At 39.8% G+C, this 26735-nt stretch overlaps 1 protein-coding gene across 4 annotated transcripts in view; it reads right to left on the bottom strand.

Annotated features, from left to right (window-relative positions):
• Positions 1-26686, bottom strand: part of mfsd1 (major facilitator superfamily domain containing 1) — a 57738-nt gene extending 31052 nt beyond the window's left edge. Inside the window, exons 1-9 of one of the 4 annotated variants that reach the window (XM_043702125.1) lie at positions 26363-26686; positions 18922-18974; positions 13624-13736; positions 13456-13498; positions 12538-12605; positions 10063-10171; positions 7575-7677; positions 4315-4413; positions 1718-1829 (exon numbers count right to left, since the gene is read on the bottom strand). In XM_043702125.1, the coding sequence (XP_043558060.1) occupies positions 1718-1829; positions 4315-4413; positions 7575-7677; positions 10063-10171; positions 12538-12605; positions 13456-13498; positions 13624-13736; positions 18922-18974; positions 26363-26513 (851 nt within the window). In that variant the 5' untranslated portion in view covers positions 26514-26686. The other 3 variants (XM_043702126.1, XM_043702127.1, XM_043702128.1) reach the window with 3 other exon arrangements.
• Positions 26687-26735: the final 49 nt, after the last annotated feature.

Here is a 26735-nt window from a genome sequence, read left to right as displayed (position 1 = left end):
GGGACAGGATGTACATGTATTTGGAAAGGCAAAGACTGATTAGGGATAGTCAATATGGCTTTGTGTGTGGGAAATCATGTCTCACAAACTTGATTGAGTTTTTTGAAGAAGTTGTAACAAAGACGACTGATGAGGGCACAGCAGTTGATGTGATCTATATGGACTTCAGTACTGCATTTGACAAGACTCCCCATGGGAGACTGGTTAGAAAGGTTAGATCTCAGAATAAAGGGAGAACTAGCCATTTGGATACAGAACTGGCTCAAAGGTAGAAGACAGAGGGTGGTAGTGGAGGGTTGTTTTTCAGACTGGAGAGCTGTGACCAGTGGAGTGCTTCAAGGATCGGTGCTGGGTCCTCTACTTTTTTGTCATTTACAAAAATGATTTGGATGTGAGCATAAGAGGCACAGTTTGTAAGTTTGCAGATGATACCAAAATTGAAGGAGTGGACAGCAAAGAGGGTTATCTCAGATTACAACTGGATCTTGATCAGATGGGCCAATGGGCCGAGATGTGGCAGATGGGAGTTTAATTCAGATAAATGTGAGGTGCTGCATTTTGGGAAAGCAAATCTTAGCAGGACTGAAACATATAATGGTAAGGTCCTGGGGAGTGTTGCTGAACAAAGAGATCTTGGAGTGCAGGTTCATAGCTCCTTGAAAGTGGAGTCGCAGGTAGATAGGATAGTGAAGGCGGCGTCTGGTATGCTTTTGTTCATTTGTCAGAGTATTGAGTACAGGAGTTGGAAGGTCATGTTGCAGCTGTACTGGACATTGGTTAGGCCACTGTTGGAATATTGAGGGGCATGGATAGAATAAATAGACAAAGTCTTTTTCCTGGGGTGGGGGAGTCCAGAACTAGAGGGCATAGGTTTAGGGTGAGAGGAGAAAGATATAAAAGGGATCTAAGAGGCAACTTTTTCACGCAGAGGGTGGTACGTGTATGGATGAGTTGCCGGAGGATGTGGTGGAGGCTAGTACAATTGCAACATTTAAAAGGCATTTGGATGGGTAGATAAATAGGAAGTGTTTGGAGGGATATGGGCCAGTTGCTGGCAGGTGGGACTAGATTGTGTTGGGCTATCTGGTCAGCATGGACGGGTTGGACCGAGGGGTCTGTTTCCATGCTGGACATCACTATGACTCTGACATCCTGAATGGTCTTTAAAAGATGTGCAAGGATGATTCCTTTTAGAGTCAGAGATGTACAGCATGGAAACAGACCCTTCTGCCCAGTGGGCAAGTCTAGAACTGGGCACTTCATTTTAAAATTAGGGAGTGACCTTTTAAGACAGATGACATTTCTTTCACTCTGGGTTATGTAGCTTTGGAATCCAGCTTCAGAAGGCAATGTTTGTTAATAAAAAGACATATATAGATCCTTGTTGGAAAAGGAATCAAAGGTTAATGGGAGCATATGGAATTCAAAACACAGATCAGTCATGATCTTACTGAAAGGTGGAGCAGACTTGAGGGGCAGAATGACCTCTGTTCTTAATTCATATGCTCATTTGTGTCTTTCAAGTGTGTTCTCAAGCTTAGTTAAAGGTTTATAATGGATTTACCACACATATCAATGTATAACAGGCTGCGTTATGTGCACTTTATCTGCATAACGCCATCAATTAACAATACCAAATTAATCCAATTGCTGCAAAGCCTATAAATACAAAGTGGCATGGATTACAGTTTAGGGTGAAGAATAACCATATACTCACTTCCCAAGTCCGATAAATGGGAAAATGGCCACATAATAACAAACACAGATGATGAATATCAGCCAGAGGGATAAAGGGAAATCTTTCACATCTTTTAGTTTCACAACATCACCTGGAAAGATTTTTGAAAAATCTGATGTTATAAAGTAATTTACTATGTCAATTTTAAAACAGTCCTGTTAACTGATTGCACATCACCTTAAAGTTATCATGCTACAGACTATTTGACAAGATTGCTGAAAGAGCAATTTTTCAAGCCTATCTTCATATTGTTACAAGATTAATCATTTGATGGTGTTGTGTCTTAACCGAGTACCAGTTTGTTCCATATATTTCAGTGGATAGCAGATACCTCAGTGCAGTTAGGCAGCTGGGATGGCATATTTGAATAGACACTGGGACCCAGTCTGGTCAACCCTGTGGAATTCAATCTAAGCAAGTGTAATTGAATGGCTGGGTGGCCAGCAGGTGGGATCCTGTTGCTTGACATTTCATTGCAGGCAGAAGGAAGAGGACCTCAAAGCAGAGTTGTAGCTGCTGAAGGGCAAACGCCTTGCAGGTTAGGAGCTAGAGTTTCACATGTGGTAGACATGTGAATTAAGAGACAATGTAAATGCATTAGAGACAGTTCAGCAAAGGTTTACTGGACTGATACCTGGACTAAGTGGGTTTTCTTATGGGGATAAATTGTCGACTGGGCTTGCTTTCACTGGAGTTTTAAGAAGTGAGGGATGACATGATTGGAGTCGGAGGTTCTGACTGGTCTTTAAAAGACGTGTAAAGGATGCTTCGCCTTGTGGGCAAGTCTAGAACTAGCTTCATTTTAGAATTAGGGACTGACTTTTTAAAAGGCAGAAATGACATTTTTTCACTCTAGGTTATGTGGCTTTGGAATCCAGCCTCAGAAGGCAATGGAACCAGGACTTTGAGTTCATGTCACACTACAGGTGACCCCATTGCACTATACACAGACATTCTTACACACACACACACACACACACACTCCGATAGACCCCCTCTCATACGCTCACACAACTTGCCACACTCTCTCACGCCCCCCCCCCCCCCCCCCACTCACAAACTTATACCCCTTTACACACACACAAGCACTCATAACACCCCCCCCAACACAAACACACCCACATGCACGCATGCAGGTATAAGTGTGTGCGGTGAATTTGTACTAGCAGAACTACATTTTATTTTGCTCAAAAACTGCACGAATCCATGTAAGATCCTGTAAATCTGTTTAAGACTAGAATCAGTCTGACAATTATAGCACAGACAGTCTCACATAGGGCAGCTCACACCTCAAGTGCATTATCTTAAATGCAGACAAGATACTAATTGTTAAAGTTCACTTGAGAATGTAAGTTTTAAAAAAGTTCTGCAATTTACCTATGTAAGTCTGAAACCAACATGTTCATTCTAAAAGATGAATGACTTAACCAATCCAGGTTTTTTTTTCCCAATATATAATTTCAGTTACATCAAACTGTAAACATTTGCTAGAAATTCTGTGTCTTAGGGCCTGAAGTAGGAGCAGGGCTCCGAAAGCTAGTGCTTCCAAATAAACCTGTTGGACTATAACCTGGTGTTGTGTAATTTTTAAACTTTGTGCAACCCATAAGTGATTTTTTTTTAAAAACTGTTTACAAAAACAGTACAGATAGAAATCCAAATTACAATATGCAAAAAAACTGAGCACTTTTATTCACGCAAAATTTAAATAAACATACACTGTGGGATAAGCATGCTAAAAGATCATGCTAAAAGCGTTGGTCAAGTATTTCGATATTGCAAATTCTATTGCATACACCTACTAACTGGAACTGGAAGATAGAATCTGAGATTAGACTTCAACTTCAAAAGAAACTTCCAACCTTTTCTTCCCTGTAAAAATTCCAATAAAAAAGGAAAAATCTACTAATGAGCAGTTCCTGCAGGCCACAAAAAGCTAAGTTACATTATGGATCTAATTCTCTTGAACGTGATGCCAGCACTCGAAAAACAGCAGTAGTATTCTACAGAAGAATGATATTTTATTCACACAGAACTAAGTGTTGGGTCAAAGTGCAAAGCATTGTCTGAATACTGCTTTATCAATTTATCCCCAAAGAAACATTGGGAATATGTTTAGATTGGTTGTCTACAACTGTAAATGCTCAGATATCTCCGTTCTGGTTAATAAGGGGGCACTATCAAGTTCAACTGCGGATTTTGAATATTTAAAATGAGCAGCTTTTCAGTTATTAAACAGTTAACACAACAATAGTAACACGATTACTTGATCAAAATTAGAATATCATTGATAGCTGTAAAGTATAAGGTCCAACAATGTGTAGGTTGGGTGAATTGGCTGTCCTAAATTGCCCATAGTGTTAGGTGCATTAGTCAGAGGGAAATGTGTCTGGGTGGATTACTCTTCAGTGGGTCAGCATGGACTCGTTGGGACAAATGGCCTGTTTCCATACTGTTGGGAATCTAATCTAATGAATTATATTTCACTATCATTGCTATTGTTGACTTTTAATTACGTTCTGATGTCAATTTCAGTGTATTTTTCCGACAGGAAGAAATAACACCTTTGAACCAACCTGTTTTTCCTTGGTCTTTCTTTAAAATCCTCTTAGCTCTTTTGTCTAAGTAAGCAATGGCAAACGCACACAACAAGGAAAATACACATGTAGCCGCAGCTGTATGGAGAAAAGTTGAAAGCACTGATTAAGAATATAAAACCATACACCAATAGGAAACAGGAACAAATATAAAAACATAAATGGACTGAAAAGTCTGAGAAATGAATTAAATTGAACTTCTAACTAATCAAATATGATTAATCCTCTCTCTCATTTAAGGAACTTTACCATGCACAAAATGGCTGATACTATCATGAAGGTTCGAAATGTTTATTGCACATGAAAAATATATTGACGAGTACTGGAGAGCATGTCCTCTACAACTAATGGTATGGGATATTTAATACTCACTTGAGCTGACAAATTAAAAAGACTATCTAATGTCTAATTTGAATATCAGATCGTCTAAAGGTGCAGTGAAACACCTCCTGACCATCCACCTGAATGGTTCACACAGATCCTGAATGGAGCTTGCATTCGCACCTTTTGAGTTGGAACTAGTGCTGACAGACAAGTAAATGAAGGAGATGGCACGTAACATGCCACTATTTTGAAACAATTCACTATATCTGAAGAATGTTCTATACCTGAAAGGTTAATAATGTACTAAAATTCAAACCTTGCTGTAGTTCCCTTTTGAAAGGCAAAAAGGCACAAAATTTACCTAATAGATTTTCTACTTATGGTTTATTGAGCATAGATCAAAATGCCACTAAACCTCCAAATTTGTTGCCTTATCAAATCTGATTTTAAAAATAGATGTAATGATCAGACTAAGAGTATTAAGCTGTCCAACAAGATTGCAAATGTAAGGAAACAGGATGAGGAAAATAACCTTCTTGACCTTTGCTAATCTTACAAAAGGAAAATTGTACTGATAAAAAACAAATGAAGATCTTGTGAGTCAATGGAATCACCTATCTGCAATTCTTCTTTAAGCTAAAGACTATATTCAGTTTCTAAACTGCTATGCTTAGGCACAGTCAAACTTACTGAGCTTCACTGACCCTCTGATATCCAAATAAATTCAAACTCTATGTCTGTTTATCAAAGTAATTTGACAAAGTAGATCTTCCAGGAATTGATTATTTGAGTACAACCAAGCCAAAGTAGCAAAGACAAAATAACTGTGGGCAAAATAAATTCCAGTTGTAGCCATGCTGGCTATATTATGATCAAAATGGGGGACCTGCACTCTTTCAAGTACCACTACTTCATAGGCCACAAAAATCTAATTGTTTTCCCAGTTTGCATTATGGTTCATTATATGCCTTCTCTATATCAGATTTAGAATAAGTAGATCCAACCAAGATTCTTTAAAAATATTACTAATTTATTCAGTATGACTGAAAACTAGATAACACAGTTTGCACAAAGTACAAATGCTTGCCCCCTCTAAATAACACGTGTGTATACACATACCAGGTTAAAGGGAAAATAGCTTTTGCATTGCCAAGGTTCACTCTGGAGGAGTATTACTGGTCAATAATTACTAGTTATCAGTGCTGGATACAGTATTGAAGTATAAAACACTCAGATGGCTGTTGGTCTGGTGTTCAGGTACACAAAGGACACCACACACCCAGGGAAGAACTTTCCTTCCTTGATGAGGTGTGGACATTGCTTTTAGTACAGGAGGCACTGGCATGCTATTGGGAGCAATGAACAATGAAGGCAATGGACTTGTCATTTTACGCCACCAGGCTACATCAATGCCACACCTGCAGGTTTTGCAGCAAACAGATTGCACATGCTTAGAGTATAGATTATGTTGAGTCATAAGGGGAGTGATCCATTGTGGTGTCAAGGGATACAATCACAGGCAGTCAAAGGGTTCATGCAACTCCAATCCAGGGTGTCAGCCATACTCAGTCAGGCACTTTGACCTCCCAGGGAATGAGCCACTAGAGTGTTGGTCAACTGTAAGCAGTCAGCAATTACAGGTAGTCAGCTAGGATGCTGAGAATATTTTCTGCGATGAGGAAAGTGGAAGGAAGGGCAGTTAGTGGTGACAGGAACAGGAGAGGTGATGAGATGTTCCTAGAGCAGAAAGTGCAGGGGGCAGAGAAGGTTAGTAGCATCAGAAGATGAGATGGGAGAGAGCCATAAAGTAGGAATGATGCATGCAATGGTGAGGCTTATGATTTGGAGTCTTGGTGAGATGAGTGTGCAATAGCAGACTCATTACAACAAGCGGTAATCTCCTGAAAACAAGGTGATATACAGAAGATAGTACATTCACCCTTGTAGAGCACAAAACATTAGCTGATGCTTCCTGTACTAATGGGTGATCATTTTAACATGGGATGCAACACTGGCACAGGCCATAATCCAGGTTCAGGTTCGCTGCGCCTGATGGCTGCTTTCTGCAGTCAGTTGGAAAAAGGATTTTCCTTCCCTTCCCTGCACTTTGCTTACTTGGCGAGGTATTCAGTGATAACATTCTCACACTGCAGTTTGTAGCATCCAAAGTAGTATGCTGCTGTGGTTTAAATGCTGTGAATGCCCTAGCAAGGGTGAGCACTTCATCTCTCCAGTCTCATGATTCCATGAGAAGAATGCCAAGGAGACTGAATAACCAATGGGGTGAATAATGAAATTCCTCATGAAAATAGTCCCTCTGAACAATGGTGGACCAGGCACCACAAATCTCACTTGACAAAATACTTCAAGTGAAAATACAGAAAATGTAGTTGGGGAACAGCAGCCTCTGGCATCATGTCAGGTACTCAGAACCTCAGATTTACAGTACAGGAGGCCATTCACCCCATTGTGCCTGTATGAGTTCAGTTACCTCATGCCAATCTCCTGCATTCTCATATTCAGGCATGCCATTGTTAACCAAGAAACCTATCCAAAAATCTTCTGGTCACGTTTAACAACAACACTAACATTTCACACCGGACACATAGCGAAAATGTTTCAGAACAGAGTCTGATGAGATGGACAGCCTTTCTCTCCAGCTGAAAACCAAATAAAACAAGCCAACGGGACCTCGTCAAACAAAACAGTCATAAAACACACAGGTCATTTTTGAGAAATGAGTCCAAGCAACTGCGATTGCCCAGATATATATTTCTTTTAAAAAGTCCCAATGTCCTTTCACTGTTCCCTTTAAAATCACAATACAAGTATTTCCACACAATCTAAAAACACAATTCTCACAATCCTTCAAAAAAAATGAAGTCTCATAACAGTACTAAAATAAAAATACAAACCTATCATGAGACTTATACCAAGCGTGCTGTGACCTACAGAGCCCATCATCTTCATTGCTCTTCCATAGATCCACCCCATAATGTTCATGTTCACAGTGCTACCCTGTAGAAAAGAGTAGTTAAACTTTGCAGATCTACTTCAATGAAAAATATTTTGAGCACATGCTTGCCATGCTTATTTTTCCTTTAATTTACAGTTGTCAAAACGTTACCCCCAAAGATAGACTCAACTACCTTAAATCCTTCTTTCTCTTAGAAAGGAAGTTAGACAGTTTATATGACATGTCCAATTATGGTTCTCTTAAAAACTGCATTTCTGCCATGAATTAATGAAGTTTATAAAATTCGGCACTACAAAGTGTGATGACGCTGCTCCTTTAACAAGGTTATGCTGTCCCTGGCTTTTCTTCCAGAGAGATTGTAAAAGCAGTGATTCCAAAAAGTCGAGATTTGAAGGGTTTTCGAGTCAATTTCAGTATAGCTAACAGATACTGCCTCAGGAAAAAGGCTTTCAAGTTTAAAACAAAACACTTGTACAATGAAAGGGGAGTGGCCAGTTTTCCCAGCTCAGCTTTTCTCTGGTTTGGTTTGGTTTGAGCAGGCAGTCATTTTGAAACTGTTGAATCCAAAGAAGCAAGTCCACGCTGATCCTCCCCCTCTCTGACATCTCTCCTCTAAGACCCTGCGTTTGATTTTTTTTCTGCCAAGGGGTGTTTTATGGGGATATCCTGGAATATCCACTTTACACCTGCTTAAAGCAACTAGCAAAGTTAGGGTCTGGACTACTTATTGGAAATGCTTTGAGGGGGTCTGGCCTGATACATAACAAAAATTATTGATTGAGTTGTTATTTGAACTTGCTAATTAAAAATAATGAAATCCAAGCAAATAACATTGGTTCAAATCCAAAACCCTGGAAAACAATTGCACTTCAGCATTTTTCTTTCTTTCTTTCTTTCTTTCTTTCTTTAATCCCTTCACCCAAATTTCATGAGAAGGAAGCCACATCTGGATACAGACTCTACACACAGCAATTATCAAATTTGATATTGTGAGAGAGTACATTATAGATTTTTTTAAAATTATCCAGAAAAACTTGTTTACATTTGCTCTTTTGAAGAGCTGTTCTATTTGGTATCTGTGATGCAGGAAGAAGTCTTCACTGATGTAAACAGCCATTAGGAAGTAATGCAAGTACAGCCTGGGGAAAAGTTAGGATGTCAAACCAAGGCTAATTCAGAAGAGTAATGAATAAGTCTCCAGCCAAATACACTGAAAAGAGGAAGGAATAAAAGCAAAGTAGTGCAGATGCTAAAAATCTGAAACAAAAATTTCCAAAGAAGAACCAGAACGGACTCAAAACATCAACCTTTTCTCTTTCAGCATGCCTATCCATTTCCTGCAAAGTGCATTGTGTTCAGGTACGTGTCAGTCCTTATTCTTTTCATAGAATTATAGTGTGGAAGCAGGCCACTTGGCCCATCGTGTCCATACCAACCCTCCAAATAACATCCCAGTCAACCCCACACCCTACCCTATAATCTGTTCTCTTTTGTTTGTGTTTCATTAGGTAATCTTGTAAATATATTCTGCTACATTTAAAACTAAGTGGTTGGACCAGCTGCATCACTCCTGGAATATCCAAATATAGACCTGCTTAAAACCACTATCAAAGTTAAGGCCTGGGTTACTTTGTTGAAATGCTTTGAGATGCATAACCCTTCTTTCCCCATGGTTAATCTACCTAACCTACATATCCCTGGACACAATGGGCAATTTACCATGAACAATCCACCTAAACTGCACATCTTTGGATTGTGGGAGAAAACCAGAACACCCAGAGGAAACCCACACTGACATGAGAAAGTGCAAACTCCACACAGATATTCACCAAAGGGTGGAATCAAACCCGGGTCTCTGGCACTTTAAGTCAGCAGTTCTACAGGCTGAGTCACTGCCCTATTTTACTAGCCTCCACACTATTATTAATGATTACTACTTCAGAACAGTAGGGTTACATCTCCTGAAGTACTTTTAGGAAGTCAAGAATGTTGGCAGCAGACATGCACCAAAATTAGATTAAACTACTGCAAGTGGGAAGCACAGTTAAAGAAACATTTCTCTTAACATAACAGGAGTAAAAAAAATGTAAATGGATACTGTATTGCCATTTTCTCATTCTTCCTCCTCGTCCTTATTTAATTCTCCCTTTGTTAAACTTGTATCCTTCATTAAAGTAGTTTGGTTAATTGTTTTACACAGCAATTCACTTTTGTATCACCAATAACGTAAGGTAGGTAAACATAATATATTGCTGCAGTCCAACTCGAGAAACACTTTTGGAAAAGTTAGCTTTCTGCCTTTTTTTACTTGCGCAGGATGATCTATAGGAATGCTGCTTATTTCACAAGATTTTAATAAGATTAATAGAACAATGATAAAACAAAAGTTGAAATTTATCTCAGGATCTCAAATACACTACTCATACCAGTCTGGCCATGCTTAGTTGCAGCCCAAATACAAGGTTTAGCTCTTTGCCTTTAAACCAGCTAACTGCATACGTGTTTTGTGCAACAGCAAGTGATTCCCCGCCAATTCTGCAAAAGAAAAAATGAAATGTGATTACATTACAATTACAAATCAATTTCACACAATTATGAAATAATATTGAGCAGAGGGCCTTTTTGATGGCATGTCAGTAATGGCATTGTGTAACAGAGCCATCTCAGATCAGTTAGGAAAAGTAAAAAAAATGAAATACTATATTCTAAATTAAACAGTGTCCAATTGTTAAATGTCAGTTGCATTCATTTGGTAGCTCTTAGAAGATCCAGCCCACTCCCAAAACTTGAACTCACTTTAAGTTTAGACTTTAAAATTAGCTTTGCTATGAAGTTAACCTTATTAACTTGGACCTTTAATTGTAAGATGCACTTTTTATGTGTATACACATTCCCGTGGACACTTGGGGACAAGCAGAAAGCCATATGATTGAAAAATCCATTCAGGGTCAAAAGGGAGAAGGGGCATGGAACAATCTAGCTCAGATTGAAATACTGGTAGGGAAGGAGGCTGAAACTCATGATGGGGGAATATTATTCTGTTTGGAGACAAAGATAAGGATTTTGATCCTTGAAGTGACAATGCTTTTAAAAAAAAGTACACTTCACTCATAACTGGATGTCAGACAGACAATCAGGCTGACAGCAAAGACACAGTGGAGGTGCAGGAAGAGAAATTCTACAGCAATAATTGTATGCCATCTGCACACATATGAAATCGGATATCATGACAAATGATAAGCAAAACTAGTGTGTAGATGAGAAATGGATTGGGGACAAGGAAAATACCTTGGTAATGGTGAGAGAGAGAGAGAGACCACTGATTACTTTTGAGAGGCAATAATTGAACCAAGAAACAACAAATTCACTCACCTGGTAGAGGAAATATAATGAGGATGGCGAGAACAAAAAATGTTGAAAGTTGGAGGAGGAATAGTGTACTATGGTCATTGTCACAAAATGACATTTGCAACTTTGCTTCGAGCCCATTTGCAGTTGTGACATGGCAGAAATATAATTGGAAAAGTTCAAACAGAACTGCAGGAGATGGGCACACATTTGGGAGGTGACAAAAAGTTCAAGAGCTTGAGAGAAATAGCTTGGAAATGCAATGATTGTTTGCAATTTGAGAGCAACTTCTAGTAAAAAAAAAAGGGATCAAATCTCAAGATATGGGGTCAGCCATTTTGGACCAGATGAGGAGAAAACTTCATCTGTATAATTCTCTGTAGAGATCTGTGGATGCACTGATGCTGATTTTATTTAAGGTAAGATCAATAAACCTTTGAGCCATCAAGAGATATGGGTGAGAAAGTGAAACTGACAAGCAGGCTCACGGTGCTGTGTGACCTAGTCACACTCCTGTTTTATTTATGTTCTTCATAGAATACAGTGCATCCTTATCCAGAAATCTTACAGTTCCAATCAGTTGTATTGCAGATGCTAATCAGAAATAATGGACCAGATTTTCCAGGATCTGTAATCTCACATACAGATTGCCATTCCACGCATCTTGTTTTTTTGAAGAAAAAGAAAAGTAGCTCTGCGTTTCCAAGAGGAGGTTCCAACCAAGGCTTGCAATGAAATGCAGAGCCATTCTTCCATTCTGACAGTTCTTTTGTAACACAGAACTGTCACTGGAAAGAACACTACATTCTCTTTTCACAGCAGTCAGCTGCCATATTCTGACAGTTAAAGGTCTTGACAGCTGCTGTCAAACTTTAAGTATAAGTGAGATTTCAGTTACTAGGAAGGCAGGGTGCCTGTGAGGTAAAAGGTAGAGTGCAAGGTGTCAATGTAAATGATGCAGTTCCAGAGGGATGTCAGAGTCGAGAACGTGTTAATGACCTGAGGATGGTATAGCTGAGGGTGAGAGGCAGTATGGAGTCAATTTTATATTAAATGATTTAAACTTTGCTGATACTTGATTTCATTGGAACCCTCCAAAGTTTCCCATTTAGATGAAGACTTTCCAGAGGTTCCCAGACACCGAGGAATGGATCGGCAGAAAATTCAATTGCCAGGCAATTACTTTAGGTTATCCTACAATGGGAATTCCACAGGTTCCCATGCACAACTCCCATCCTCTGACTGGTCAGAGGAAATCCAGGCCAATATCGCTCAATGTAAGGACTTGGGACTATATAGCTATGATCTTTCATATGTTCAAGAAACAAAATATCAACAATGCCATTTCATTACTTTACGATCTCTTAATTGACAACTTGAGATAACTTGATCTGTACTAGTTTAATATTAATACCAGTTTTGAATAAGTGGATTGATACTAACATCAAAATACAATGGAAAGTTTTGTTATTTGCTAACCAATGTGGACAATGTAAGCTAAAGTATATTTAACTGGTTTTGCAGTACTTATTTGTAGAAAACAATCAACTCACCCAAAGACAAATCGCCCCAGCTCCATTAGCCAAAATGCATTCAACAGTGCTCCAGCAGCAACGATAACCTTAAAAATAACACACAAATTTAAATTGCTGACCATATGTATTTCTTCTCCTGCATGTGTTTCTATACATTGGAAAAGATGACAAAAATCCACAGAGTACTATCAACATACTCAACCTTTTCAATATCAATCTAAATACCTCCTAAAGTAGGTAGGTGGTGATCTCTGCACTGAGTTGTTTGTCATTTTGTTTCAAATTCTGGCACCCAGGAAATCAGAGCAATTATGTGCACATTACGATAAATCAGAAACATTACAATCTTCAGGACAAAGTGTGCATTTAAAGAATCCAAAAGATTGGTAAATTTCCTTTTACAGGTACACACACAAGTACCAATTTGCCATTTTGGCAAACAACCTCCATCTGTACTAAAAAATAGAGATCCCCACATAATTTCTTACAATTAAGCAAACAACAATGAAGAGTGTCACTAGTGAGGTGGTTTTATGCCATTTTGGCTTCAAGATGTGGATAGCTGCAAATACATGCTGATAAAATGTGTTGCTGGAAAAGCGCAGCAGGTCAGGCAGCATCCAAGGAGCAGGAGAAAGCTGCAAATACATGTTTAGGCTCTGAGGTCTACACTGTTGGGTCATTTAAAATGATGGGAGAAAACTCTAGGAAATCTAGGCTCAATGCTCTTTTCTGCATAACAGAGCTGAAGGAAATGTAAAATGGGACGCTGGCTGAAATCCAAGACTGACAATTGTATTTTGCATATACAAACAGATTCCAGTATCAAAACAATCTGATTATCTCACACAGGTGGTCAGTCTCAGGAATGCAATACTTCCAGTACCATTGAGCATTTTATGAACAATTTCAGGCACACAGCAAATTTTTACTCACTTGTCCAACACAGACAAACAAACTGAAGATTATTGTTCCCAAGCTGCAAGAAATATTTAAAATGTTACAGGTGTAGCTTTCACATCATAATTCAGCTTGCTTTAAACAAAAATTAGTTGAATAATTTATGAAAAACAAAAAGGTGCAATCTTCTTTTGATGAGCTTACCGCACTCCAAATACTTTGTCTAGTAAAAACCCACCAAAAAAGCAGAGGATAACATTCGGCCAAGAATACCACGCATACAGTTGCATGAATTTGAAAGTATCAACTTTCATATCCTATTGAAAAAGAAAAGTATACAAAGTCAAATTTTCAAATACTGTAGCCAATTCTGAAATTTTACAGAACATGGCCAATTACAATGAATTAAAAATGAAATATGACTTACTTTTTATGATCATCTGATTTTAAATTGGTACATCACAAAACACAAGTCATTTGTCATAATAAGGGGACATGAGACTTTAATGAGGATTAAAATATTGTAGAAAGTTTATTTCTAATAAATAAGTTGCTTTTGATTTTACTGAAGAAAGCTAATAAAAGTCTCTGGTAAACAGCAGTAAAGAAAAGGAATTGACTAAAAAATTAAAGAACTGCAGATGCTAGAAATTAGAAACGAAATAAATTGCTGGAAAAGCTCAACAGATCTGGCAGCATCTGTGGAGAGAAATCAGAGTTAACATTTCAGGTCCAGTGACCCTTCCTCAGGAATGAATTAACTACTTTGCTGATATACAAAGATATTTACACTTTTGCATGGCTCATGGAGTAGTGGGGTTTGATTTCTAGCACATTGCTCCCAGTATTAACAAAATAATTATTTTCAACCAATTTACAGCTTGGATCAAGTATAAGAAATATAGTTTAATTTCTTTTTTTGAAATTTGCTATCACCAAAAACAGATTTATAGACAAACATTTCTTCCAACAGTCCAACAATACAATGTCACTCTGTGCACCACAACAGACTTTCAATTATCAAAGAATTAATTTCTCACATCAACTTACATCTCTTAACATAAAGATGCACCAGCAAGATGCATTTAATGCATATTCTCCTTCAATTTTGCACATCTGATATCACAGTTATTCTGATATGCGTGGTCTCAGCACTTCAAAAGCTAAAGTTGTTTTCTTACTTTGCAACATGCAAAGACTTGTGGCTGGTGTTTTGTCATCATGTAACTTGTATCCACACTAAGCTTAAGCCCTGTATTTACCTACCTCACTTAAGGTTCGAGTGTTGAATATCAAATATTGAATGTGTGCTCACCTCTTCACTGCAAAAGCATTCATAAAACAATAATTAAGATGTATATTGCAATTTTTCATAAAATTCCCATTTTCAATTCATACATTCTTTAATATCATGCCAATTATTTTAACTGGAAGGTTAAGTTAAAAAGCACAATCCAATCAGGAAAACAACTGTTTTGCACTTAAGGACTGCGTTCTGGTATTCTATGGCTAGGTTACATAGAAACAAACTTATTAACTAACACTGCACACTGAAAAACAGAAAAAAGATATTAGCTATCTTATCTTCAAAAGAGGTTAGAGACAGAAAGAACAAGCTTACTGATTAAGAAAATGAAACAATGGAAGTCTGAATTTGGCTTTGTCATTGCTTACTTTATTCACATGCATCAAAAATGCCACTGTTTCATAATATTTTTACTTTGGTGAACAATCAACCTACTTACTAGGTATTTCAAAGGGCATTAATACTCAGATATGTGAGATTGAATTCAACTATACATCAGTGTCAAATTGCAGCAGGCTCTCTTACTCAAACTAGTTATGATTTTATTACAATCCAGAAGCTTTCAGGATCCTTCATTTATTATGTGTACTGAATTACAGAATGCCCCTCATAACGTTCTACACCTCTCGGATTCCTCCCTCAACTTTCTCTGCTTCAAAAGGTGGTAACAAGCTTATCCAACCTTGTTAGCTAAATCGCTCCAGCCGCAAGCAACATTCTGGTGAATCTCCTTTATACCCCCTCGACTGTACTACCTCTTTCCTATAACACTGTGATCAGGACTGCACACAGTACTAACTGTGGCGTAACCAAAGTTTTGTACAGCTCCTACACGACTTCCCTTCTCTTATAATCTATCCACAACTGATAAAGACAGTTGTCCTGTATGCCTTAACCACCCCATTAACCGCCCTGCCACTTTCAGGGATTTGCAGGTAAGTAGCCCAAGATTCCTCTATTCCTTTGAGTTTCTAGTGTCTTGCCATTCATTAAGTACCCCTTGTCTTGTTCCCTCTGCCAAAATCCATCACCTCACATTTATCAGGGTTAAAGCTCAACAGCTACTGATCTGCCCTTTTGACCAATTCATTCATATCTTCCTGGAACCTAACACCTTTCTCCTTACTGTCAACCACTTCACCAGTCTGTGTAATCCACAAGTTTATTTATCATCCCCTCCACATTATTTATGAATGTTACAAACAGTTTAGATCCTTTTTGTACATCACTGCCCACCAGGTGTCAGTCACACAAATAGCCTTTAGCAACATCTTTTGTCTCCTTTCATCAAGGCCAATTTTGTATCGGTGTTGCCAAGATACCCAGGATCCCAAGAACTTTCACCTTTTATCATCAGTTTCCCATGTATGACCTTGTCAAAGGCCTTGCTGAAATCCACATACACTACAACTGATCTACCCTCATCTAAAGACTTGGCCACCTCCACAAAACGTTCCACTAGATTTGTTAGGCATGATTTCCCTCTGACAAAGCCATGCAGATTATCCCTAATCAAACAGTGCCTCTCTAAATGCAGATTAATTGGCTCTTATTATTTTCTAAGTTCCCTACAACTGTGGTTTATACTTACTGGTCTGTAGTTCCCTAATCTATCTCTATCACCCTTCTTGTAAAGTGGAACCACATTAACTATCCTCCAATACCCCAGCACCTCCTCTGCAGCCAGATACAATTTAAAAATTTAGACCACCACCACGGTGATTTCCTCCTTCATTTCCCACAAAAGCCTGGGATACAACTCATCTGGATCTGGGAATAGTCAACTGTTAAATCTGCCAAAACCTCCATTACTTCCTCGTATCTTGCATCAATCAGCTCAAAAATCTTCAGTCCATCTCCTCAAACTTTGTACTTGCATCTTCCTTCTTTCTAATGACGACAGGTGTGAAGTACTCATTTAACATTACCATTTGTATGTTTACATTAAAATTGCTTCTGTATATATTTCAAGAAAGCTGCCCCCCTCCCCCTTTTCCAACTTATCACAATTAACGCTGGGACAGTTGAAACTGCCTCATAATTAAACTACATTATTGCTACACACAAGTGAATTCACTACGCATCTGCTCAATTGCCCCCTGACTGTTTGGTCATTTATAATACATTCCAAACAGTGTAACTGCACCTCTTTTTATTTCTAAGTCTATCCACAAACCCTCATTTAATAAGCCTTCCAAGATAACATCTCTCCTTAGCACAGTTCCTAACTGAATGCAATATCACCTCCACTTGTGCTCCCATCATGAGTAAAGATCCAATACCCCTGGAATAAGTTGCCAGTTTTGTCCTTTCTTCAATTTCAGAACCGATTGGTGGGATTAAATACAATCTTCAGGTTGCTAAGCCAGTACCATAATTCAAAACCACAACAATAATGTATACCTATTTTAATTCAATTGCATTTCAGTTATGCTTTTTCTTTCACATCCAAACACTTGCTGTTATATAATGGTGTTAAATGCACTATAGCATGTGGAACTTTGAAGGAGCACCATAACTTGTGACCTGACATAGCCACTTATGAATTAGTCCAATTACAGAAGAACCTTGATTATCCAAACAAGACGGGCGGGGTACATTTTGTTTGGATAATGGATTGTTTGAATAATTGGTAGCGTTTTTAATCGGACCTTGAGATCTTATTTGGATAATCTGAAATTCAGATAATTGAGGTTGTTCTGTATTTAATTTGTTTGTGCCATAACCTTTTTGTTAACTACTTGATAAAAACAAGTAACTGCTATGGTCATGACATCATTTACCGATGAAAGACAAAAAAAAAAATGGACAAGTATTTTGTAACCAAAAACTAGAGAAGGCAAAAGCTGAGTTGCTCATATGCACCATTCCTGAACTTCAACAACCCATGGCCCAGCTTGATCATAACTAAATTAGTTAGCAGTACTCAATGGTATCATGATTCTACTATATGCCTCAATAAATGAGTAAATTACATAAACATGGAGGCCAAGACTTTCCGTATATTAAACATAAAATCCACTGTGGGAGAAAAGAGCACTCCAGGAGCATTAAGAAACAGGTTTTCAAGAAAAGAAATAAAAAATCACTGAGGTGTTTAAGAGTAGTATCCTCCTGCTGCTGCTTGAGCAATACATCTGAAAACAGGTTCATTGGTTAATTTTTAAATTCAGAATACATAATCTACCAATTGAGTGTAACATGATTTCAATCAAAAACAGAATAATTTACTTGTTTCTTAGGCACACAATAATAAATTTCACAGTAAGTTGGAAAAAAAAACTTAAACACTTTCAAAATGAGTCAAGTCAGAAACTTTATTTTCAGAACCTTCTTGAAGGCTCATGAGCAGGCAGTTAGTGTAAACTCATATTGGTGTTTAATTTGATCCGAGAGCATGGCCTACTGTCTGTAGGGCCATGAACTCGTCTTTAAGTTTGAGACAGTTTTGCGTTTAAACCCTTCAAACTGTTAGCAAAATTGCAAACCTGTCCAAAAAACTTAAGATCAAAGAAATAAAATCAAGTAATTTCATTTACTTTTTTGAATTTGAGATATGAAGTGAGTCCATTCTGTAGGAAGTGTTCTATACAGATTCAGCTGCCCTGTGTTCAGACAGCAGATATACGGAGATATCCAAGCTGGAAATGTGTTGCTGGAAAGGCGCAGCAGGTCAGGCAGCATCCAGGGAACAGGAGAATCGACGTTTCGGGCATAAGCCCTTCTTCAGGAAGCATCCAGCATTCCTGAAGAAGGGCTTATGCCCGAAACGTCGATTCTCCTGTTCCCTGGATGCTGCGTGAGTCCATTCTGTAAGAAGTGTTCTATACAGATTCAGCTGCCCTGTGTTCAGACAGCAGATATACTGAGATATCCTACTGGGTAAATTCTGTGCCCTATGATCCAGCCCCACTAGCCATCTGATGAAGCAGTGCTCCGAAAGCTCGTACTTCCAAATAAACCTGTTGGACTATAACCTAGTGTTGTGAGATTTTCAACTGTTGGGACAAGTTGAATTGAAGTTAACATTTAACTTAAATGGTGGCAAAACACGAAGTACTTCAACATTCATGAGCATCACAATTTTCAAGATATAGCTAACATAGCGATCACGCAAAATTCATTGTACCAAATACACTCCACTAATTTTGTTCAAAAGTCAGTCAGGTGCTGTACGCTTAAGATTTTCAACTTACACTCAGAACTTGAGTCTGCAAAGCAGCTGGATTATCATAGCAAAAGTAACTACCTGGAAAAGAGAAAAAACTAGTTACTAATACCCAATGTTAAAGTTCGATGTTTAACTTGGTCAGATGTGTACTTTACAAAATTGAATTTTAAACACATGTTCAATGGGAAAGACATTTTAGGCAATACTTTAGTCAATTACTGTGTGTAATGGACAAAAATCAGAAAAAGGACGAGAGCCGGTAATTTTATTAGGCAAAAGGAATGGAGACATAACATCTGCCATGATTCCTGTTAAACAAAAAATTGTGGGAAACCACATTAATAAGGAGAACTTTGGAATTCCAAGACAGTTAATGTGCATTTCAGTCTGTGAACAGGTCACTTACGTCATATTGCCAAACAGATGAGTGGATTAAATTAGATTCCCTACTGCATGGAAACAAGCCATTTAGGCCCAACAAGTCCACACCGACCCTTCAAAGAGTAACCCATTCAGATCCATTCCCCTACCCTATATTTAACTCTGACTAATTGTGGTGAAACGGTTAAAAATTATGTCCCAATACATGTGTGAATCTAACCGGAATGGAGGTGTTGCTTAGTCCCGTGTGAATCTTATTACACACCTCCCCGTATGAATCTTCTTATCTGTATGTAACCAGAATGGAATGTGTTTTTTAGCCTTGCTCTGCTGTTAATTGAACTGAACAGACCTGAACTGAGCTGAATTGAACTACACTGAATTGACTGAACTGAAATTAACTGAAACGAATTGAACTGAATTAAGCATAATGTAACACATGTATTGGGCCAAGTAGTGGAATGTGGTGTAAAATTATGTCCCAATACATGTGTGAATCATAATGTAACACATGTATTGGGCCAAGCAGTGGAATGTGGTGAAACGGTTAAAAATTATGTCCCAATACATGTGTGAATCATAATGTAACACATGTATTGGGCCAAGCAGTGGAATGTGGTGAAACGGTTAAAAATTATGTCCCAATACATGTGTGAATCATAATGTAACACATGTATTGGGCCAAGCAGTGGAATGTGGTGTAAAATTATGTCCCAATACATGTGTGAATCATAATGTAACACATGTATTGGGCCAAGCAGTGGAATGTGGTGAAACGGTTAAAAATTATGTCCCAATACATGTGTGAATCTAACCGGAATGGAGGTGTTGCTTAGTCCCGTGTGAATCTTATTACACACCTTCCCGTGTGAATCTTCTTATCTGTATGTAACCAGAATGGAATGTGTTTTTTAGCCTTGCTCTGCTCTAACCGAAAATGGAAGGTGTCGCTTAGTCCCGTGTGAATCTTGTTATACACCTTCCCGTGTGAATCTTCTTATCTGTATGTAACCAGAATGGAATGTGTTTTTTAGCCTTGCTCTGCTGTTCACATGAATGTTTATATCTGGAAAAGAGTATATCAGCTGGAAAAGTCTCCAGTTCGGTGAGTCTGCTCCGGGGTTACGTTTAACCGCCGAGCGTGGGTTGTTGGCAGCCGCTCTACGAGAACTGACGGCTCCCAGTTCCGGTAACATGTAGAGTGAGTATAAGCCAGACCCGTTGTAAGTATGAGACCTGGTTGTGGCGACGCTGCGGGGAATAAAATGCTCATATTCTAGCAGACTCGCCTCTTGGTCGTTTGTTCTGTGTCAGACTACTCTCCTACGAACCTGACCTTGAGAATTTTTTAAAACACTAATGCACATAACACTATGGGCAATTTAGCATGGCCAATTCATCTGACCTGCACATCTTTGGATTGTGGGAGGAAACCGGAACAGCCAGACGGAACCCTACTCCCATGCAGACACAGGGAGAATGTGCAAACTCCACATGAACAGTCACCCAAGGCACGAATTGATCCCAAGTCCCGGGTGGTCAGGCAGCAGTTCTAATGACCGAGTCACGATGCCGCCCCGAAGTGTGATTCATTATTTTTGAGTTTACCTTTGTGAAATCAGTTAGGATATGGCTAGCAGACTACACAAGTGTATTTGTGAAAAGCAGCTAACATTACCAAATTTGGATTTGATGTAGCTTCCAGTCTAAAAAATAACCCTCCACCACCACCCTCTGTCTTCTGGAGGGTGGTGGTATATCCAAATGGAGTGTTTTCCATGAGATCTAACCTTGCTAACCAGTCTCCCATGGGGAACCTTGTTGAACGCCTTACTGAAGTCCATATGGATGACATCTACAGCTCTAATCTCATCAGTCCTCTTTGTTACTTCTTCAAAAAGCTCAATCAAGTTTGAGAGACATGATTTCCCACATACAGAGCCACGTTGACTATCCCTAATCAGTCCTTGCCTTTCCAAATACACGTACATCTTGTCCCTCAGGACTCCCTCCAACAATTTGCCCACCACTGATGTCAGGCTCATTGGTCTATAGTTCCCTAGCTTGTCCTTACCATCCTTCTTAAACAATGGCACTATGTTAGCCAACCTCCAGTCTTCTGGCACCTCACCTGTGACTATCAATGATACAAATATTTCAGCAACGGGCCCAGCAATCACTTCCCTAGCTTCCCAAAGTTCTAGGGTACACCTGATCAGGTCCTGGGGATTTACCCACTTTTATGCATTTTAAGACATCCAGCACTTCCTCCCCTGTAATATGGACATTTTTCAAGATGTCACCATCTATTTTCCTACATTCTATGTCTTGACATGTCCTTTTCCACAGTAAACACTTGCAAAATACTCATTTAGTATCTCCCCAATCTCCTGTGACTCCACACAAAGGCCGCCTTGCTGATTTTTGAGGGGTACTATTCTCTCCTTCGTTATTACCCTTTTGTCCATAATATATTTGTAAAAACCCTTTGGATTCTCCTTCATTCTATTTGCCAAAGCTATCTCAGGTCCCCTTTTTGCCCTGATTTCCCTCTTAAGTATACTCCTACTATCTTTATACTCTTCTCAGGATACATTCGAATTGTCCTGTCTATAACTGAAATATGCTTCCTTCTTTTTCTTAGGCAAACCCCCAATTTCTTTAGTCATCCAGCATTCCCTATACCTACCAGCCTTTCCTTTCTGAAGGCTTCTAATTTTCCAGCTGAACAGCTACCTACAAACATCTGCCCCCAATCAGCTTTTGAATGTTCTTGCCTAATACTATCAAAATTAGCCTTCCTCCAATTTAGAACTTCAACTTTTAGATCTGGTCTATCCTTTTCCATCACTATTTAAAATCTAACAGAATTGTGGTCGCTGGCCCCAAAGTGCTCCCCCATTGACATCTCAGTTACCTGCCCTCACTTAATTCCCAAGAGTAGGTCAAGTTTTGCACCTTCTCTATTAGTTTCACCCACATATTGAATCAGATAATTTTCTTGCACACACAGATTCCTTTCCACCTAAACCCTTCATACTATGGCAGTCCCAGTCTATGTTTGGAAAGTTAAAATCCCCTACCATAACCACCCTATTATTCATAGAGATAACTAAGATCTCCTTACAAATTTGTTTCTCAATTTTCTTCTGACTATTAGGGGGTCTATAATACAATCCCAATAAGGTGATCATCCTGGTCATATTTCTCAGTTCAACCCAAATAACTGCCCTGGATGTATTTCTGGGAATATTAGTACCGCTGTAATGCTATCCTTTATCAAAAACGCCAATCCCCCTCCTCCCTTTCCGTCCTTCCTGTAGCATTTGTATCCTGGAACATTAAGCTGCCAGTCCTGTCCATTCCTGAGCCATGTTTCTGTAATGGCTGTGATATCCCAGTTCCATGTTCCTAACCATCTGCCTTTCCTGTTAGGCCTCTTGCATTGAAATAAATACAGTTTAATTTGTCAGCCCTACCTGTTTGACTCGCTTCTGTTCTTATCTGTAGCAGTCTCAGATTGATCTCTTTCCTCACTATCTCCCTGGGTCCCATTCCCCTCCTCTCCCCAACCTTACTCGTTTAAATCTTCCTGAGCAGCTCCAGCAAATCTCCCAGCCAGTATATTATTCCCCTTCCAATTCTGGTGCAATCTGTCCTACTTGTACAGGTCACTTCTCCTCCAGAAGATATTCCAATTATCCAAAAATGTGAATCCTTCTCCCATACACCAGCTCCTCAACCATGCATTCATCTGATCTATCCTCCTATTCCTACCCCCATTAGCTCGCAGCACCGAGAATAAATCAGATATTACTGCTCTCAAAGACCTCATTTTAAATTCCGGCCTAACTCTATTCTCCCTTCAGAATCTCACTGTGGCTCAGTGGTTAGCACTGCTGCCTCAAAGTGCCAGGGACCCGGGTTCAATCCCAGTCTTGGGTGACTGTCTGTGTGGAGTTTGCACATTCTCCCTGTGTCTGCGTGGGTTTGCTCCGGTTTCCTCCCACAGTTCAAAGATTAGGTGAATCGGCCATGCTAAATTGCCCATAGTGTCTGGTGCATTAGTCAGAGGGAAATGGATCTGGGTATGGGTGGGTTACTCTTCAGAGGGTCGGTGTGGACTTGTTGGGCTGAAGGGCCTGTTTCCACACTGTCGGGAATCTAATCTAGTCTATGTCATTGTCCACATTGGAACCAATGAACTTCTGCTGGTCCCTCTCCCCCGTGAGAGCATTCTGCACCCTCAGACATCCTTGATCCTGGAACCAGGGAAGCAACACACCATTATGATTTTTCACTGCTGGCCACAGAAACATCTCTCTGGGCCTCGGACGAGAGAGTCCCCTAACATAATTGATCTCAGAGCCCAATGTACCTCATTGCGTTGGAGCCAGTCTCGATACCAGAAACTTGGCTGTGCGTGCTTCGTTCCCTGAGAAGCCATCACCCCCTACATGTTCCAAAACAGTATACTTGTTTGAAATGGGAATAGCCACAGAAGACTCCTGCACTACCTGCCTGCCTCTCTTTCCTTTCCTGGAGTTAACCCATTTATGTGACATTCCCCTCTTCCTATAACTACCATATATCACATCCCCTTGCTCTTGTAAATTCCTCATTGCCTCTCCAACCGATCCATTCGATCTGATAGGATTCTCAACCAACGGCATTTATAGCAGATATAATCCTCAGTAACCCGTAAACTCTCCCTAAACTCCCAGATCTGACAAGAGCATATCACTCTAGTGAGGGCCATTTTTTGCTTCTTTCAATCTACAGACCCCAAAAATTGCACTGTCTCATTCCTCGACAAAACACTGCTCCAGGCTAACTCAATACTAAAGGCTTATATATTTTTTAAGTTTAATCAAGAGATGTATCTCAATATAACGTATTATCAAGAAAGAACCCACGCTACTCAATACTGCAGACTTACTGTCAGACCACACTTAAAACTATTTGCTAATCTGTTTCTGTGCTGTGACCTCTCCCAAACAGGCTCCTCCAAGATTAGTTGTGAATTTCAGTGTTTGTTAATTTTCCCAGATGCACTCCGATGTCCCGTGTTACACAAATTCAAACAGCAAAGGCAGTAACTGTGCAGGTTCACTGTTGCGTCAGGGAGGAGTGTGGGTTTCCTTCGCTCTCTCTTGCACTGACTTCACCACGTGCTTCCTTTGTCTGTTCTTCTCCCTTTTAAAAGTGCTGTTGTTTTGACTTTCCTCCAAAGTTCCAAAACAATGCAAATGCATATAGAATAGTAATTGCTGCTCCTGGAATTTGAGGGAAATTACCTCCAACACCTAAAATACCTCAAAAAGAAAGGAAAAGCCTGTTTCAGCCAGAAATTTTTCCTGTCCTCCATCTTGGATTGGTTGGAGTAGAACAGTAGGGAAGTCTTACTGCAACTGTAGAACATGTGGGTAAAACACATCTGGACTACCCTGAGCAGTTTTGGACATAGTTTACAGAGGTTGACTAGGATGATACTGTTAAAGAAGGATTGTCTAATGAGCAAAGGCCAAACAGATTGCTACTCTACTCATTGGAATCTAGAAGCAAGAAATGCGATCTCATTAAAACATAAGATTCTTAGAGGGTTTGACAAGATAGGTGTTAAGAGGATGTTTCCTCTCATGGGATAATCTAGGACCAGAGTGCAGAGTCTTGCAATAAAGGGGGGCTAATTTAACCAGATGAGTGCCTTTGGAACTCGTTATGATAGAGAACTGTGAGGCAGAGTCCTTATGTTAATTTAAGGCTGAGACAGATTCTGGATCAATAAAGGAATCAAGAATTACAGGGAAAGGACAGGAAAGTAGTTGTGAAGAACGTCATATCAGCCACTATTCTATTGAATGGTGGAGCACGGTCAAAGGGCCAAATGACTTACTCCTGTTGCTAAATATTGCCTTCTGGCCTGAGACATGGTTTGTGGGTGGCACAGTGGCTAGCACTGCTGCCTCACAGCGCCAGAGACCCGGGTTCAATTCCCGCCTCAGGCAACTGACTGTGTGGAGTTTGCACGTTCTCCCCGTGTCTGCGTGGGTTTCCTCCGGGTGCTCTGGTTTCCTCCCACAGTCCAAAAATGTGTAGGTTAGGTGAATTGGCCATGCTAAATTGCCTGTTAGATGCAGGGGTAAATGTAGGGGAATGGGTATGGGTGGGTGTGGACTTGTTGGGCCGAAGGGCCTGTTTCCACACTAAGTAATCTAAGTAATCTAATCTAAGTAATCTAAGAGTAATTTGAGCTAATTATGACCGAACTTTTCTGAACACTTAGTATCTTTACACTCCTGTTTAAGAACTCTACTCAGATATCCAATCCAAAGTGAACATAAAATTGATTGAGATTTTCACTTAATGAGATTAAAACATGTTTTCAGGCTCAGCTATAATTGCCTCAACTACTAAAATAAATATTATTCCATAAGAAAGATTGTTAATATTCCATCCTCCATCTCTCAAATGTTGCATTGTTCACATTAAACAAATCTCAGTTACTCACCATAGCCTCCCAGCCAGCCAATTTGCTTTCTTGCAATAATTGAAGGCATAATGTGAGAAAAGTACATCTGACCCTTACATCCCTTCATTCCAATTTTCTAATTTATCATAATTATGACCAGTCAAAACTCTTCACATTGATTCCTAAAACTCTTAAAAGGGTAATCTACTTAGCTGTTAGATAAATAAGTATCACATTCTAAAATGTATACAATTCGTTGCCTGAGCTACAAGCACATTAGAGTTTCGTGCAACATACATAACTGCAAATTTCAGATTCACAGCAAGTCACATTCAAGTCACAAGGCACAAAGTATCCACATCTACAGTATTCGCACTGACTATTCCACAATCTCAGGTTATAAAATCCCCAGCTAACTTTGGGGATCATTAAATACCCGGAGAGTCATGATGACTATAACGGAGGGGGAGACAGGTTACTGACATAAACAACAAGTGGCCCCAGCAGCAACTTGCAGCTTCCCCAACATGACAGAAGCACACACCGCACACTGTCGCCGGGGCCGCTGCACCCAGCCAGGCCCAGGGAAACACCGATTCGCTCTGAGACTCACCGAAACCCAGGAAACACATGAAGACCAGCACCACAAAGCGGTGCGGCCACCGCCGGGGGTCACACAAGGCCGCGGCACAACCCGGACTCGGACCATCGTCACCCGACTGCCGGCTTCGATCACCCGGCAACAGCTCATCCGTCTCCGCCATGCCCCACCGGCAGCCGCTCACGTGACCGAGGTCACGTGATAACACAACCCTGACCCCCCCCCAAGACGATTCGTGATGGTCCGGGGTCAGGGGGTAATGACGTGGGAGGACGGTTAATGGCGTGTGCGGGGGTTAGTGGGAGGGGTGTGGTAATGGCATTGGGGGAGGGAGGGGTTGGAGGTAATGAGAGGGGAGGTAGTGGCATGGGAGGGGAGAATGACA

The sequence above is a fragment of the Chiloscyllium plagiosum genome, chromosome 13, assembly GCF_004010195.1.
Source record: "Chiloscyllium plagiosum isolate BGI_BamShark_2017 chromosome 13, ASM401019v2, whole genome shotgun sequence".
Classification (NCBI taxonomy): Eukaryota; Metazoa; Chordata; class Chondrichthyes; order Orectolobiformes; family Hemiscylliidae; genus Chiloscyllium; species Chiloscyllium plagiosum.
This window is presented reverse-complemented; position numbering and strand designations above follow the sequence as displayed.